Source organism: Nematolebias whitei, chromosome 13, assembly GCF_014905685.2.
Source record: "Nematolebias whitei isolate Nwh7 chromosome 13, NemWhi1, whole genome shotgun sequence".
NCBI classification, from domain to species: domain Eukaryota; kingdom Metazoa; phylum Chordata; class Actinopteri; order Cyprinodontiformes; family Rivulidae; genus Nematolebias; species Nematolebias whitei.
Genome location: NC_056510.1, coordinates 44,184,504 through 44,198,840, shown reverse-complemented (window position 1 = coordinate 44,198,840; position 14,337 = coordinate 44,184,504). Strand labels below are relative to the sequence as shown.

General features: G+C 43.2%; 1 protein-coding gene across 1 annotated transcript in view; it reads left to right on the top strand.

The window, feature by feature from the left end:
- Nucleotides 1–14,337, top strand: part of LOC119419422 (centromere protein J-like) — a 56,125-nt gene that overhangs the window by 25,518 nt on the left and 16,270 nt on the right. The window contains exons 3-4 of the mRNA XM_037686728.1: nt 8,301–8,385; nt 9,939–10,059. Coding sequence (XP_037542656.1) covers nt 8,301–8,385; nt 9,939–10,059 — 206 coding nt within the window. The remainder of the gene's footprint in view (nt 1–8,300; nt 8,386–9,938; nt 10,060–14,337) is intronic.

Genomic DNA, 14,337 nt, shown 5'->3' with positions numbered 1-14,337 from the left:
CCAACCTTCAAATAATCATGTTCAGTTATGCACTCAATACTTGGTCGGGAATCCTTTTGCATGAATGACTGCTTCAATGCGGCGTGGCATGGAGGCAATCAGCCTGTGGCACTGCTGAGGTGTTATGGAGGCCCAGGATGCTTCGATAGCGGCCTTAAGCTCATCCAGAGTGTTGGGTCTTGCGTCTCTCAACTTTCTCTTCACAATATCCCACAGGTTCTCTATGGGGTTCAGGTCAGGAGAGTTGGCAGGCCAATTGAGCACAGTAATACCATGGTCAGTAAACCATTTACCAGTGGTTTTGGCACTGTGAGCAGGTGCCAGGTCGTGCTGAAAAATGAAATCTTCATCTCCATAAAGCTTTTCAGCAGATGGAAGCATGAAGTGCTCCAAAATCTCCTGATAGCTAGCTGCATTGACCCTGCCCTTGATAAAACACAGTGGACCAACACCAGCAGCTGACATGACACCCCAGACCATCACTGACTGTGGGTGCTTCACACTGGACTTCTGGCAGTTTGGCATTTCCTTCTCTCCAGTCTTCCTCCAGACTCTGGCACCTAGATTTCCGAATGACATGCAAAATTTGCTTTCATCCGAAAAAAGTACTTTGGACCACTGAGCAACAGTCCAGTGCTGCTTCTCTGTAGCCCAGGTCAGGCGCTTCTGCCGCTGTTTCTGGTTCAAAAGTGGCTTGACCTGGGGAATGCGGCACCTGTAGCCCATTTCCTGCACACGCCTGTGCACGGTGGCTCTGGATGTTTCTACTCCAGACTCAGTCCACTGCTTCCGCAGGTCCCCCAAGGTCTGGAATCGGCCCTTCTCCACAATCCTCCTCAGGGTCCGGTCACCTCTTCTCGTTGCGCAGCATTTTCTGCCACACTTTTCCCTTCCCACAGACTTCCCACTGAGGTGCCTTGATACAGCACTCTGGGAACAGCCTATTCGTTCAGCAATTTCTTTCTGTGTCTTACTCTCTTGCTTGAGGGTGTCAATGATGGCCTTCTGGACAGCAGTCAGGTCGGCAGTCTTACCCATGATTGCGGTTTTGAGTAATGAACAAGGCTGGGAGTTTTTAAAAGCCTCAGGAATCTTTTGCAGGTGTTTAGAGTTACGTCGTTGATTCAGATGGTTAAGGTTAATAGCTTGTTTAGAGAACCTTTTCATGATATGCTAATTTTTTGGGACAGGCATTTTGGGTTTTCATGAGCTGTATGTCATAATCATCAGTATTAAAACAATTAAAGACCTGAAATATTTCAGTTGGTGTGCAATGAATCTGAAATATATGAAAGTTTCATTTTTATCATTACATTATGGAAAATAATGACCTTTATCACAATATGCTAATTTTTTGAGAAGGACCTGTACACTCAGTCTTTAAGTCTCGCCTGAAAACCCACTTTTATTCCCTTGCTTTTGACACTGTATGATTTGTTGTTTTTGATCCTGTCTGTAGTCTACAATGTTCAATTCAATTCAGTTTATTTATATAGTGCCAAATCACAACAAGTTGTCTCAGGGCACTTTACAGAAACATTCACATACATAAAAGCCAATTAGAAAAGTTCTCTATCTAAGGAATCCAGCAGACAAGTTGAATCTTGGCTTCGTTGCAGTCTCCCATCCTGAGCAAGCAAATTGGCAACAGTGGAAAGGAAAAACTCCCTTTTAAAAGGAAGAAACCTCCAGCAGAACCAGGCTCAGGACAAGCGGCCATCTGCTTTGACCGGCTGGTTGAGAGGACAGGAAGGAGAGACAGACGAACATAGAATGGTAGGTCCAGGTGCACCTGAAAGACAAAAAACACATGTTAAGGATAGAAAATATACTTACAAATACAAAACAGGTTGAGCAGAGTAAGTAAAGACAGTAGTAGAGTGAAAATTGTGGTCAGTTCATCCTCCAGCAGTCTAAGCCTATAGCAGCATAACTAAGGGACAGCTCAGGAAACCCAAGCCGACCCTAACTATAGGATTTAGCAAAAAGGAAAGTCTTAAGCCTAGTTTTAAAATGGATAATGTGTCAGCCTCACGGACAGAGATTAGAAATTTGTTCCACAAGAGAGGAGCCTGATAACTAAAAGATCTGCCTCCCATTCTGTTTTTGTAAATTCTAGGAACCACAAGTAAACCTGCAGTCTGAGAGCGAAGTGCTCTGTTAGGAAAATATGGAACAGTAAGATCTGTAATATAAGATGGAGCCAGGTTGTTGAGAGCTTTGTAGGTTAGAAGTAAGATTTTGAATTATATTCTGGATTTGACAGGGAGCCAATGGAGAGAAACTAAAACTGGAGAAATATGATCTCTCCTACTAACTCCAGTTAAGACTCTGGCAGCAGTATTTTGGATAAACTGAAGACGTTTTAAGGAAGTATTTGGACATCCAGATAATAAACCATTGCAATAGTCCAGTCTAGACGTGACAAATGCATGGACCAGTTTTTCTGCATCATTTTTAGATCAGATGTTTCTAATGTTAGTGATATTACACAGGTGGAAGAAGGAGGTTCTAGTAACGTTTTTAATGTGGGGGATAAAAGACATGTCCTGATCAAAAATAACACCAAGATTTTTAACATTAGAGCTGGAGGACAGATTAATGCATCTAAGGAGGGAGAAAGACTGAAAAATTCATTCCAAAGGTGCTCAGGTCCAAAAACCAAAACCTCAGTTTTGTCTGTGTTCAACAGGAGAAAATTAAGGGTCATCCAGGTTTTTATGTCTTTAAGACATGCTTGTAGTCTAAGTAGCTGATTGGATTCATTGGGTTTAATGGACAAATATAATTGTGTGTCATCAGCATTACAATGGAAATTTATCCCATGTTGCTTAATAACTTTACCTAATGGAAGCATATATAAAGTAAAGAGTATTGGCACAAGCACTGAGCCCTGAGGAACTCCATGACTAACTTTGGTGTATGAAGATTTATTATTTACATTTACAAACTGGATTCTATCAGATAGATATGATTTAAACCACTTTAGAGCCGTTCCTATAATCCCAATATCATATTCAAGCCTCTGTAGTAAAATATTGTGATCAACTGTATCAAATGCAGCACTGAGGTCTAACAGGACCAGTATAGACACAAGTCCATTGTCTGAGGCCATGAGAATATCATTAGTGACTTTTACTAGTGCTGTTTCTGTGCTATGATGAGCTCTAAACCCTGACTGAAACTCTTCAAACAGATTATTTCTTTGTAGATGTTCACACAACTGACCTGCAACTATTTTCTCTAGAATTTTTGAGATGAAAGTTAGATTAGATATAGGTCTATAGTTGGCCAGAATTTCTGAATCAAGATCAGACTTCTTAAGTAAAGGTTTAATTACAGCAACCTTAAAGCTCTGTGGTACATAACCATCCATTAAAGACAAATTAAATAGATCCAAAATGTGGACATTAATTAGGGGAAATGCCTCTTTAAATAGTCTGGTTGGGATGGGATCTAGCAGGCATGTGGATGGTTTGGATGAGGTTATTATTTTTGACAATTCAGAGCTCAACAGGACAAAAACTGTCCAAACATAAATCAGGCTCTAGTGAAATTTTTAAAGTTGCCTCATTTGACAGGGGACTCGAGATAGTAGAAGGAAGGATGGTTTGAATTTTCTCTCTAATTGAAATAATTTTATTTATAAAGAATCTCATGAAGTCATCACTACTTATAGTTGTAGGGATACATGGTTCAACAGAAATGGGACTTTTAATTAGTCTAGCAATAGTACTAAACAGAAACCTAGGGTTATTTTTATTCTCCTCTATTAAAGATGAGTAATATAAAGTTCTAGCTTTACGGAGAGCTTTATTATATGTTAGCAGACTATCTTTCCAAGTTAAATAAAATTCTTCAACATTAGTAGAGCGCCATTTTCTCTCCTGGTTTCTAGATGCTGCTTTAAAGTACGTAACTCAGAATTGAACCAAGAAGCCAGTTTCCTCTGATTGATTACTTTCTTTTTCAGTGGAGCAATTTTATCAAGTGAAGTTTGCATTGAAGTTGTAAGATGATCAACTAGATGATCTAAGTCTCTGTTCTCTGATGCATGACTCTGCAAGACAGAGGAAAACATTGATGGAAGAGATTGTTTCAATTTGGTTACAGCATTTTCTGATAAGCACCTGCTGAGATGAAATTTACTCTCAGTGACTGTGTAGTCATTTAATGTAAACTCAAAGGTTATTAAAAAATGGTCGGACAGAATAGGATTTTGAGGAACTATTACCAAGTCCTTAATCTCTATACCACAAGTCAGAACTAAATCAAGAGTGTGATGATAAGAATGAGAAGATGTGCAGATGTTTTGGGTAAAACCAAATGAGTCTATTAAATTATTAAAGGCTATGCTTAAGCTATCACTCTCAACATTCACATGAATATTGAATTATTGAATTACTCATTATGATGATTTTATCAGTATTTAATAATAAGTCAGTTCATAATTCTGAGAATTCAGACAAAAACTGAGAGTAAGCTCCTGGTGGACGATATATAACAACTAGTAAAAGTGGCTTTTCTGATTTCCATTTTGGATGAGAAAGACTGAGGGACAGCGATTCAAAAGCATCATAACTAATAACTGGTTTGGCATTAATCAATAATCCTGACTGAAAAATAGAAGCTACTCCTCCACCTCGGCCAGTTGTTCTAGGAACATGACAATTTAAATAATTAACAGGAGTGGATTCATTTATACCAACAAAATCCTCCTGTTGTAGCCAAGTTCCTGTCAGACACAATAAATCAATATGATGATCAGTTATCAGTTCATTAACTAACAGGGATTTAGAGGAAAGAGATCTGATGTTCAATAATCCACATTTAATGATTTTATAAAGTAAAAGTAATGAGTAAAGTAACTGTGTTTATTTTAATCAGATTTTTATGGTTTATATTTTTAGAGCTGATTTTTGGTTTATTTAATTTGAGCCGTGGGCGAGTTGACACTGTTTCAATGTGGGTGTGGGTGGGTAACAGAGGAGAAGCAGCAGAGAGGGGTGGAGGACTACAACTCTGCTTCCTGGACTGGACCCTGGGTTGTCAATAATTTGGGGGATAAACAAACAGTGTTGGCCATTTAGTTATCTGTTGCTATTTGTATCTATATTTTTATTTTATGTTTTTCTGTCCGCTCTGCTTGTTTGTTTCTATTGTACAGCACTTTGGTTGGCTTGTTGCTGTTTTAAGTGCTCTATATATAAATTTGTATGGTATGGTAAGAATCTAGATTATTTATTTTTTTTAATCAATTTTTTCTGCACCCCATTACACATTACAGAACAAATCTTCGGTTTTATTTTTTAACGTTGGTATTTTTCCATTCCAAGCAGTTTTCTTACATAAAATAAACAAATAATTTCCAGGTCAAAAGAACAATCTCAAACCAGTGACACGTCAGTGTCTAATGTTCACTGCTACACACTGAAGACCTTTTCACTTAGCAGTTTTTCTTCAGAAAAATCAACGTCTGCTTTCTCTGGACACAAACAAGTCCACTCCTGGCTGGCGGTGTCTCCAGCAGTAGAAAATGTTTGCTCTGAGGGTGTGGGTGATGCTTGCACACACAGATACCCGGTTGACTAGTATGATAGCATTGGCATAGTGTCCCTCACATTTCACCAGCAGGTCACTGGATTCACTGAGGTTAGGTTTGATGCAGACTTCTGTACCTCAGTATCCCTTCCTGAATCTTCTCTGTGGTTCTCTGGGGTTTAGGGCTCTGATCATCTCCCTAATTGACATTAGAACACAAAACATCAACAATAACGTGGTTGTGTTATTATTGTTCAAAAACCATTATCTAGGCTGAGAGATAAAGGCTTAACTGGTCAACAATATCCTTTACAGCTTACTTACCTCCACTGTAGAAAAAGGCAGCAAACTTAAAGTTTGTGACTGTCCTGTGCCACCCCCCCACCCCCACCTCGCTTTTCTTTTGTCTGTCCACCTCACATCAGGATCAGAGGCTCCTGTGACGAGAAACCGTGAACATTAGGTGAACTGTTTAATCAGTTGACCCGATGGATGAGCACATTTTTACAAGTTAAGCTTCATCTGTTACTGTCAATCTTTAGCTTTTGATTTTAGCTAGCTACATAAAATAAAGCTACATACTAAACTAATTTCTTAAAGTTAGCGTTACATGGATCCTAGTTTAACTCACCACGATGCACGTATTAAGTTGCAATAACGTTAACAAGCATAAACTTACCAGATGAAATCCCAGGCACAGCTGTGTCCTCGGTGTGAAGCTGAGTCCGGTTGTGGAGATTTTGAATCAGGCCGTTCAGGCTCTCTAATACCCACAGTCTAACTTAAACGCTGAGAGGAGGATGGCTGCGGTCCTCTCTCCTTGCAGTCAGACACAGAGTAGTTTACGCTCTTAAATTCCATGCACGGTTAGGCGCTGCATATTAAGGCTTGCCTTAGAATTATCAACCAGGATAGCCCCACAACATTCAGAGCCTTTAGGAAATCAGGGTGAATCTCATCCAACCCCGGAGCCCTGCCACTGTGGAGCTTTTAAAGTACCTCGGCGACCTCAGCCACGGTTATGGACAGACCAACCCCAAAGTCCCCTGACTCCGCTTCCTCCATGGAAGACATGCTGGTGGGATTGAGAAGGTCAGGGAAGTATTCCTTCCACCTTCTGACAACATTTTTGTTGAGGTCAACAGCACCCTACTTTCACTGAACACAGTGGTAGTAAAGTGCTGCTTTCTCTTCCTCAGCTGCCTAATGGTTTGCCAGAATCTCCTCGGAGCTGACCGAGAGTTGTTATCCAGGGTCTCACTGAACTCCTTCCACATCTGAGCTTTTGCCTCAGCAACAGCCAAGGCTGCAGACCGCTTGGCCCTCTGCTACTTCTCAGCTGCCTCCGGAGTCCCACCAGCCAACAAGGACCAATAGGATTCCTTCTTCAGCTTGACAGCCTCCCTAACTTGGAGTGTCCACCACCGAGTTCAAGAATTGCCACTGCAAGAAGCACCGACAACCTTGTGGACACAGCGTAAGGCAGCCACTTCAACAATGGTGTCACGGAACATGGCCCACTCAGACTCAATTTTTTCACCTCAGCTGGGATGTGGTTAAAGCTCTCCCGGAGGTGTGAGTTGAAGATCTCTCTTAGGGGTTCTTCTGCCAGGCGTTCCCAGCAAACCCTCGCTACACATTTGGGTCTACCGGGTCTGTCCAGCATCTTCCCCTGCCATTTGATCCAACTCACTACCAGGTGGTGATCAGTTGACAGCTCAGCTCCTCTCTTCACCCGAGTGTCCAAAACAAACGGCCGCAAATCAGATGACACGACTATGAAGTCAATCATCGATCTACAACCTAGGGCGTCCTGGTGCCAAGTGTACTTATGGACACACTTATGTTCGAATATGGTGTTCATAATGGACAAACTATGACTAGCACAGAAGTCCAACAACTGAACACCGCTCGGGTTCAGATCAGAGAGACCATTCCTCCCAATCATGCCCCTCCAGGTCACACTGTCATTACCCACATGGGCAATGAATTCCCCTAGCAGAATAAGCACCCCCGCCAAGGACTCCAAGCAGGCTGGACACTCTAACCTGCTGTTCGGCACGTAGGCACAAACAACAGTCAGAGCCTGTCCCCCCCACCCGAAGGTGCAGGGAAGCTACCCTCTCATCTACCCGAGAAAACTCCAACATACAGGCACCAAGTCAGGGGGCTAAAAGTAGACCCACACCAGCTTGGTGCCTATTACCATGGGCAACTCCATAGTGGGATAAGGTCCAGTTCCCCTCAAGGAGATCAGTTCCAGAGCCCATGCTGTGCGTCGAGGTGAGCCCAACTCGATTTAGTCGATACGACTTAACCTTACGCATAAGCTCAGGCTCCTTCCTCACCAGAGAGGTTTCATTCCATGTCCCATGAGTCAGCTTTGGTAAGCCAGGGTCAGAGCGTCAAGGTCCCCACTTTCAGCTAATGCCCATGGATTCTTGCACCAGACTCATATGGCCCCTCCTGCAGGTGGTGGGTCCACAGGAAGGTAAACCCATGTTGCTCATTCGGGCTGAGTCTGACCTGGCCCCATGGGTAGAGACCCGGTCACCAGGTGCTCACCGACAAGCCCCTCCCACAGGCCTGGCTCCAGGGTGGGGCCACGGTAACCCATGTCCGAGCAAGGGACACTGAGTTCCTTGCTGTTTTATGTCCATAAGTCTTTTTAAAAACTAATTTACTAAAATTGATAAATGTTGTTTGAGAAAATGCACACTGTGAACAAATGTTCAGAAAACTGCTTTACTTGTTCTCAGATCTACTTCTACGCAGAAGCCCAGACCACACACATCACGTACCCTGACGGGATGGAGGTCCTTCACTTTCCCAACGACCAGACAGGTGAGACAGAGAGGATACTGGATCTATAGAACATTACTCACTATTTGGCTGCAATGAGTTGGTTTTAGTTGAAATATAATTAGGACAGACCTGATTTTTATTTTTACTGTAAATTTAACAGTTTTTAAGGATTTACTTTGATTTTTGGCACGAGTCCTGGTATCACTGCAGAAATGAACTACTTTGTGGGAAAACAAGTTTTCCTAATAAGTTTCATTCAACTGTGATGTATTTTAGTTTCAGTGTCAAGTTATGTTTTTTAAAATGAATTAAATAACTTTGTGTGTTGGACATAGTTCACTATTTTGAACAGTAAGGTTTGTTTTGTAATAAAGAAAAAATATATAAAAAGATAAAACAAATCAAGCTTCAAACACATGAAACAAAAGTTTAAGAAATGACTTTTAATGGTGATAAAGACGGAACTAGTAACCAAAGATAAAACAAACATGTAAATATTTTACCATGGTACAGAAAAAAATGTTAAGTCGTAAGAATGTCCTAAAGAAACACCAAAATTCATGCTCAACAATCCAGGTAATAATCCAACAATGTTCAGTCAGGTCATTTTCAATTCAGTTTGTTTATACAGCACCAAGTCACAACAGAAGTCGTCTCAGGACACTGAACAGAGACATTCATATATAAAAATAAGTTAACAAAAACATTCATAAAAATAATTTAACACTATTTATCTGAGGAGCAGACTGCTTTGTCATCTGGACAGTTTGTTTTTTTGCTGAGACATTTCGTCCTTCATCCAAAGGACTTCTTAAATCTGAGGAGCCACCAACAAACTGAGTCCCACCACAAACAGCACATTCCCATAGTGGGAAAAACATAGTTTGCTGGTGATAAGCTAGCCTGTGGGGTACGCCCTCCCCCCCATCAACTCCTCAGAGGCAGCCTTGTCAAAGTGGTTCAAAACACCAAAGTTCATGCTCCTCAGATTGAAGAAGTCCTTTGGATGAAGAACGAAACTTCTCAGGACAAAAAAGAAACCGTCCAGATGATCTAACTGAACTTCATTGGGTCCAAAAGCAATGTTTCAGTATTGAGTGAATGTAGCGATTTAACACCCGAATATTGTTAAACTAACAAAATAGTTATTTTCCCATAAATGGTTTTAGATATCATCTCATTAAACTGCTTATTTCATTCTGTTTAGTAAGGAAAGGAATTGTATTTTATTTTTTGTATGATATTGCAGACAGTCCTTAATAAAATTAGTACCGGTAATAATGCACATTTTTTATTATTGCTTCAGACAAAACAAAAAACGAAGTCCAGATGACATGATTCAACCTTTTTTGTTGTTATATACCTGGATGACTGAGAAAACAAACTTTGTGTTTTTGAAACCATTAGTGAAAAGGCCAGACTTCAGGGGTATCTGAGGCAGGCTTGAAACACAAGAGTCAGGGTGGCTTCTGGGTAATACCAGATGGCTAGGCCTCAGACTGACGAAGCCTCTTGGATGAGGGGCGAAACGTTTCTTTTTAACAAAAAAACGAAGTCCAGATGACATGATTCAACCTTTTTTGTTCCTTCAGAAAAACATTTTCCCGACGGTCGTAAGGAAATCACGTTCCCAGATCAAACGGTAAAGAATCTGTTCCCCGACGGCAGGGAGGAAAGTGTGCTGACAGATGGTACCGTCATTCAGGTCGACCCGTAAGTAAATAACACAACACTACAGTCACTCCTGATCTGACTGATGAAAACTATATTTAATCCTATTAGCCACACATTTTTTGTTTATTATTTATTTTTACTGTTGTCAGTGAATATATTATAAATATCCTATGAATGTCCTATAAATATGTTATCCTATATTTATCTATACACAAAATGGGGCAAATGTTGCATCCATAGCAGATACTTTGCTGTTTAGTCCAGTCTCTTATCTTGACTGTTTGGATGTAAATAGCTAACACACACTTGTGAAGACCATGAATATGCATCTGGTTCAAAACAGCAGCTCCACCTACATATAGACTGAAGAATAAGATAGAACTTTATTGATCCTGCACAAAATTGTTGTGCCAGAGTTTCAGTACAATGGAACATCACAAGGAATCACAAGATATAAATAATAACAGAGAATAAAAATAACAAAAAGAATATGAAACAGAGAATATAAAATTACCAACAATTAACTGGACTTTGTTGTTATCAACAATTAAGTTCTAAACAAAAAGGAACTCGGTGTCCCTTGCCCGGACGTAGGTTACCGGGGCCCCACCCTGGAGCCAGGTCTGGGGGAGGGGCTTGTCGGTGAGCACCTGGTGACCGGGTCTCTACCCATGGGGCCAGGTCAGACTCAGCCCGAATGAGCAACATGGGTTTACCTTCCTGTGGACCCACCACCTGCAGGAGGGGCCATATGAGTCTGGTGCAAGAATCCATGGGCATTAGCTGAAAGTGGGGACCTTGACGCTCTGACCCTGGCTTACCAAAGCTAGCTCTTGGGACATGGAATGTAACCTCTCTGGCAGGGAAGAAGCCTGAGCTTGTGCGCGAGGTTGAGAGGTACCGACTAGATATAGTTGGGCTCACCTTGACGCACAGCATGGGCTCTGGAACTGATATCCTTGAGAGGGGTTGGACCTTATTCCACTCTGGAGTTGCCCATGGTGAGAGGCGTTGAGCTGGTGTGGGTCTACTTGTAGCCCCCGGATTTGGTGCCTGTGTGTTGGAGTTTTCCCGGGTAGATGAGAGGGTGTCTTCCCTTCTCCTTCGGGTGGGGGGGACGGGCTCGGACTGTTGTTTGTGCCTACGCACCAAACTACAGTTCAGAGTATCTGGCCTTGTTGGAGTCCTTGGCGGGGGTGCTAGAAGGTGCGCCAGCTGGGGACTCCTTTATTCTGCTAGGGGACTTCAATGCTCACGTGGGTAATGACAGTGTGACCTGGAGGGGCGTGATTGGGAGTATATTGAGAGGAACAGCGCCTCTGATCTGAACCCGAGCGGTGTTCTGTTGTTGGACTTCTGTGCTAGTCATAGTTTGTCCATCACGAACACCATGTTTGAACATCAGGGTGTCCATAAGTGCACTTGGCACCCGAAAGCCCTAGGTTGTAGATCGATGATTGACTTCACAGTTGTGTCATCTGATTTGCGACCTTTTGTTTTGGACACTCGGGTAAAGAGAGGAGCTGAGCTGTCAACTGATCACCACCTGGTAGTGAGTTGGATCAAATGGCAGGGGAAGATGCCGGACAGACCCAGTAGACCCAAACGTGTAGTGAGGGTTTGCTGGGAACGCCTGGCAGAAGAACCCGTCAGAGAGATCTTCAATTTACACTCTCGAGAGAGCTTTAACCTCATCCCAGCTGAGGTGGGGGACATTGAGTCTGAGTGGGCCATGTTCTGCACCTCACTTTTTGAGGCAGCTGCCTTAAGCTGTGGCTGCAAGGTTGTTGGTGCTTCTCGCGGTGATCATCCACAAACTCGGTGGTGGACACCCCGGGTTAGGGAGGCTGTCAAGTTGAAGGAGGAGTCCTATCGGGCCTTGTTGGCCAGTGGGACTCTGGAAGCAGCTGAGGAGTACCGGAGGGCCAAGCGGTGTGCAGCCATGGCTGTTGCTGAGGCAAAAGCTCGGACGTGGGAGGAATTTGATGAGTCCTTGGATAGAGACTCTCAGTCGGCTCCGAGGAGATTCTGGCAAACTATCAGGTGGCTGAGGAGGGGAAAGCAGCACTTTACTAACACTGTGTTCAGTGAAGGTGGGTTGTTGTTGACCTCAACCAGTCATGTTGGTGGGAGGTGGAAGGAATACTTCTCGGACCTTCTCAATCCCACTAGCACATCTTCTATGGAGGAAGCTGAGTTGGGGGACTTTGGGGTTGATCCATCCATAACCGTGGCTGAAGTCACCGAGGTAGTTAAAAAGCTCCGAGGCGGCAAGGCTCCGTGAGTGGATGAGATTCACCCTGATTTCCTTAAGGCTCTGGATGTTGTGGGGTGTCTTGGCTGACACACCTTTGCAACGTCACGTGGACATCGGGGGCAGTGCCACTGGACTGGCAGACTGGGGTGGTGGTTCCCCTCTTCTAAAAGGGGGACCGGAGGGTGTGCTCCAATTATAGAGGCATCACTCTCCTTAGCCTCCCTGATAAGGTCTATTCAGGGGTACTGGAGGAGTGAGTCCGATCGTTGGTCAAACCTCAGATCCATGAGGAACAATGTGGGTTCTGTCCTGGCCATGGAACACTGGATCAGCTCTTTACCTTCACTAGGGTCCTTGAGGGGTCATGGGAGTTTTCCCATCCAGTCTACATGTGTTTTGTGGACTTGAAGAAGGCATTCAACCGTGTTCCTCGAGGTACACTGTGGGGGGTGCTCCGTGAGTATGGGATTGGAGACCCATTGTTACGGGCTGTTCAATCCCTATGCAGGCGGTGCGAGAGTTTGGTTCGCATTGCCAGCAGTAAGTCGGACCCCTTCAGGGTGGGAGTTGGACTCCTCCAGGGCTGCCTGTTGTCACTGATTCTGTTTATAACTTTTATAAGTTTTACCCACTTCACCACTTGCTCGATTCTGTTTATAACTTTTACCCACTTCACCACTTGCTCAAGCCGAGATTGGATGCTTCCCTCCCTCCCTCCCTCTCCGCTTTGCTTCTCTGTCTGTCTGTGAAACTGCTGTGAGACTCTCATGCATTTCTTCCGAACCATAATTATGGACTGTTTTGATCAGTTGGTCCCTCAACTCAATTTACAACATTTCTTCAAAGAAAAGACAGGCTTTAGGCGAGCCGATTTTGTCCTGTTGGCACGCACGCAGCTGGATATCTCATAGACTTGGAAGACTTGATGATGTGTCTATCTGCTGCCATCTGTGGATTTTAAGGACGCATATTTAATTGGATTTTCGATAACTGGTTCCTGCTATTTTGGATTCAGCTGGTGCTGGTTTTTATCTACAATCAAGGAAGTCGTCAGCAGCAAATTTGGACCCGATCATGCTGCTTTGCTTTTTTGATGGCTTGGTTCGTGTCTCGTGTACCCGGACTCAAATGCTTTGGGCTGAATGGATCAGCTCTTAGGGAATTTACTCAGTCACGTTCCATCGGTGTGGCCATGTTATTTTGGACATTTCGGAACCGAGTTTCCCAACACATACTCAAGGTAGATGCCATTAAGTTCTGCCTATCCCCAAAACAACTGTGTGTTTATCTAAGTTGGCTCCACTTGGTTGGCCTTGAAGGCCATCTTATCTGAATTTGCCTGGAGAAAATGTGATCTGACGCTCACCACCCCCTCCCTGAGGAATTACCAACTGATAACCAGATGAAACCAGCTGAATAAACTTTGTGTCATCATTTCAGGACTCTTGGATTCTCATAGAGGTTATTCTTGGACATTTCTCGACATACCTTGAGAATGTTTATGGATCTCACCGGAGGACATTGACTGATTACAGCGACCTCGTGAGCGTTGTTGACCGCTCTCGTCTCCTATTGCAGAATGTCTACATAAATATGTGCTTGTTTGTGCAAGGTGTTTTTTTAATTTCATGGAGGAGGTAGAAAAGAGAGCCTTGATGTCCTTTTCAGGGACACCACCAAGTCATTGGTTCAGGTATGTTGATGACACCTGGGTTAAAATTAAATCTCAGGAAGTCCAACATTTTACTGACCACATCAACTCTGTGGATAAATACATCAAGTTCACACGAGAAGATGTAAAAAATGGCAGTTTGGCTTTCTTGGACTGTGAGGTCTCAGTCTCTGATAGACTTTTGCAAACTGAGGTGTACCGCAAACCCACCCACACAGCCCAGTATTTGCAGTTTGACTCCCATCACCCTTTGGAGCACAAGTTAGGAGTCATCAGGACTCTGTACCACAGAGCAGACAGCGTCCCCACTAACTCAGGAGCCAGGCAGAAGGAGAAATCCCACACAAGACAGGCTCTAGAGCAATGTGGATATCCTAATTGGGCCTTC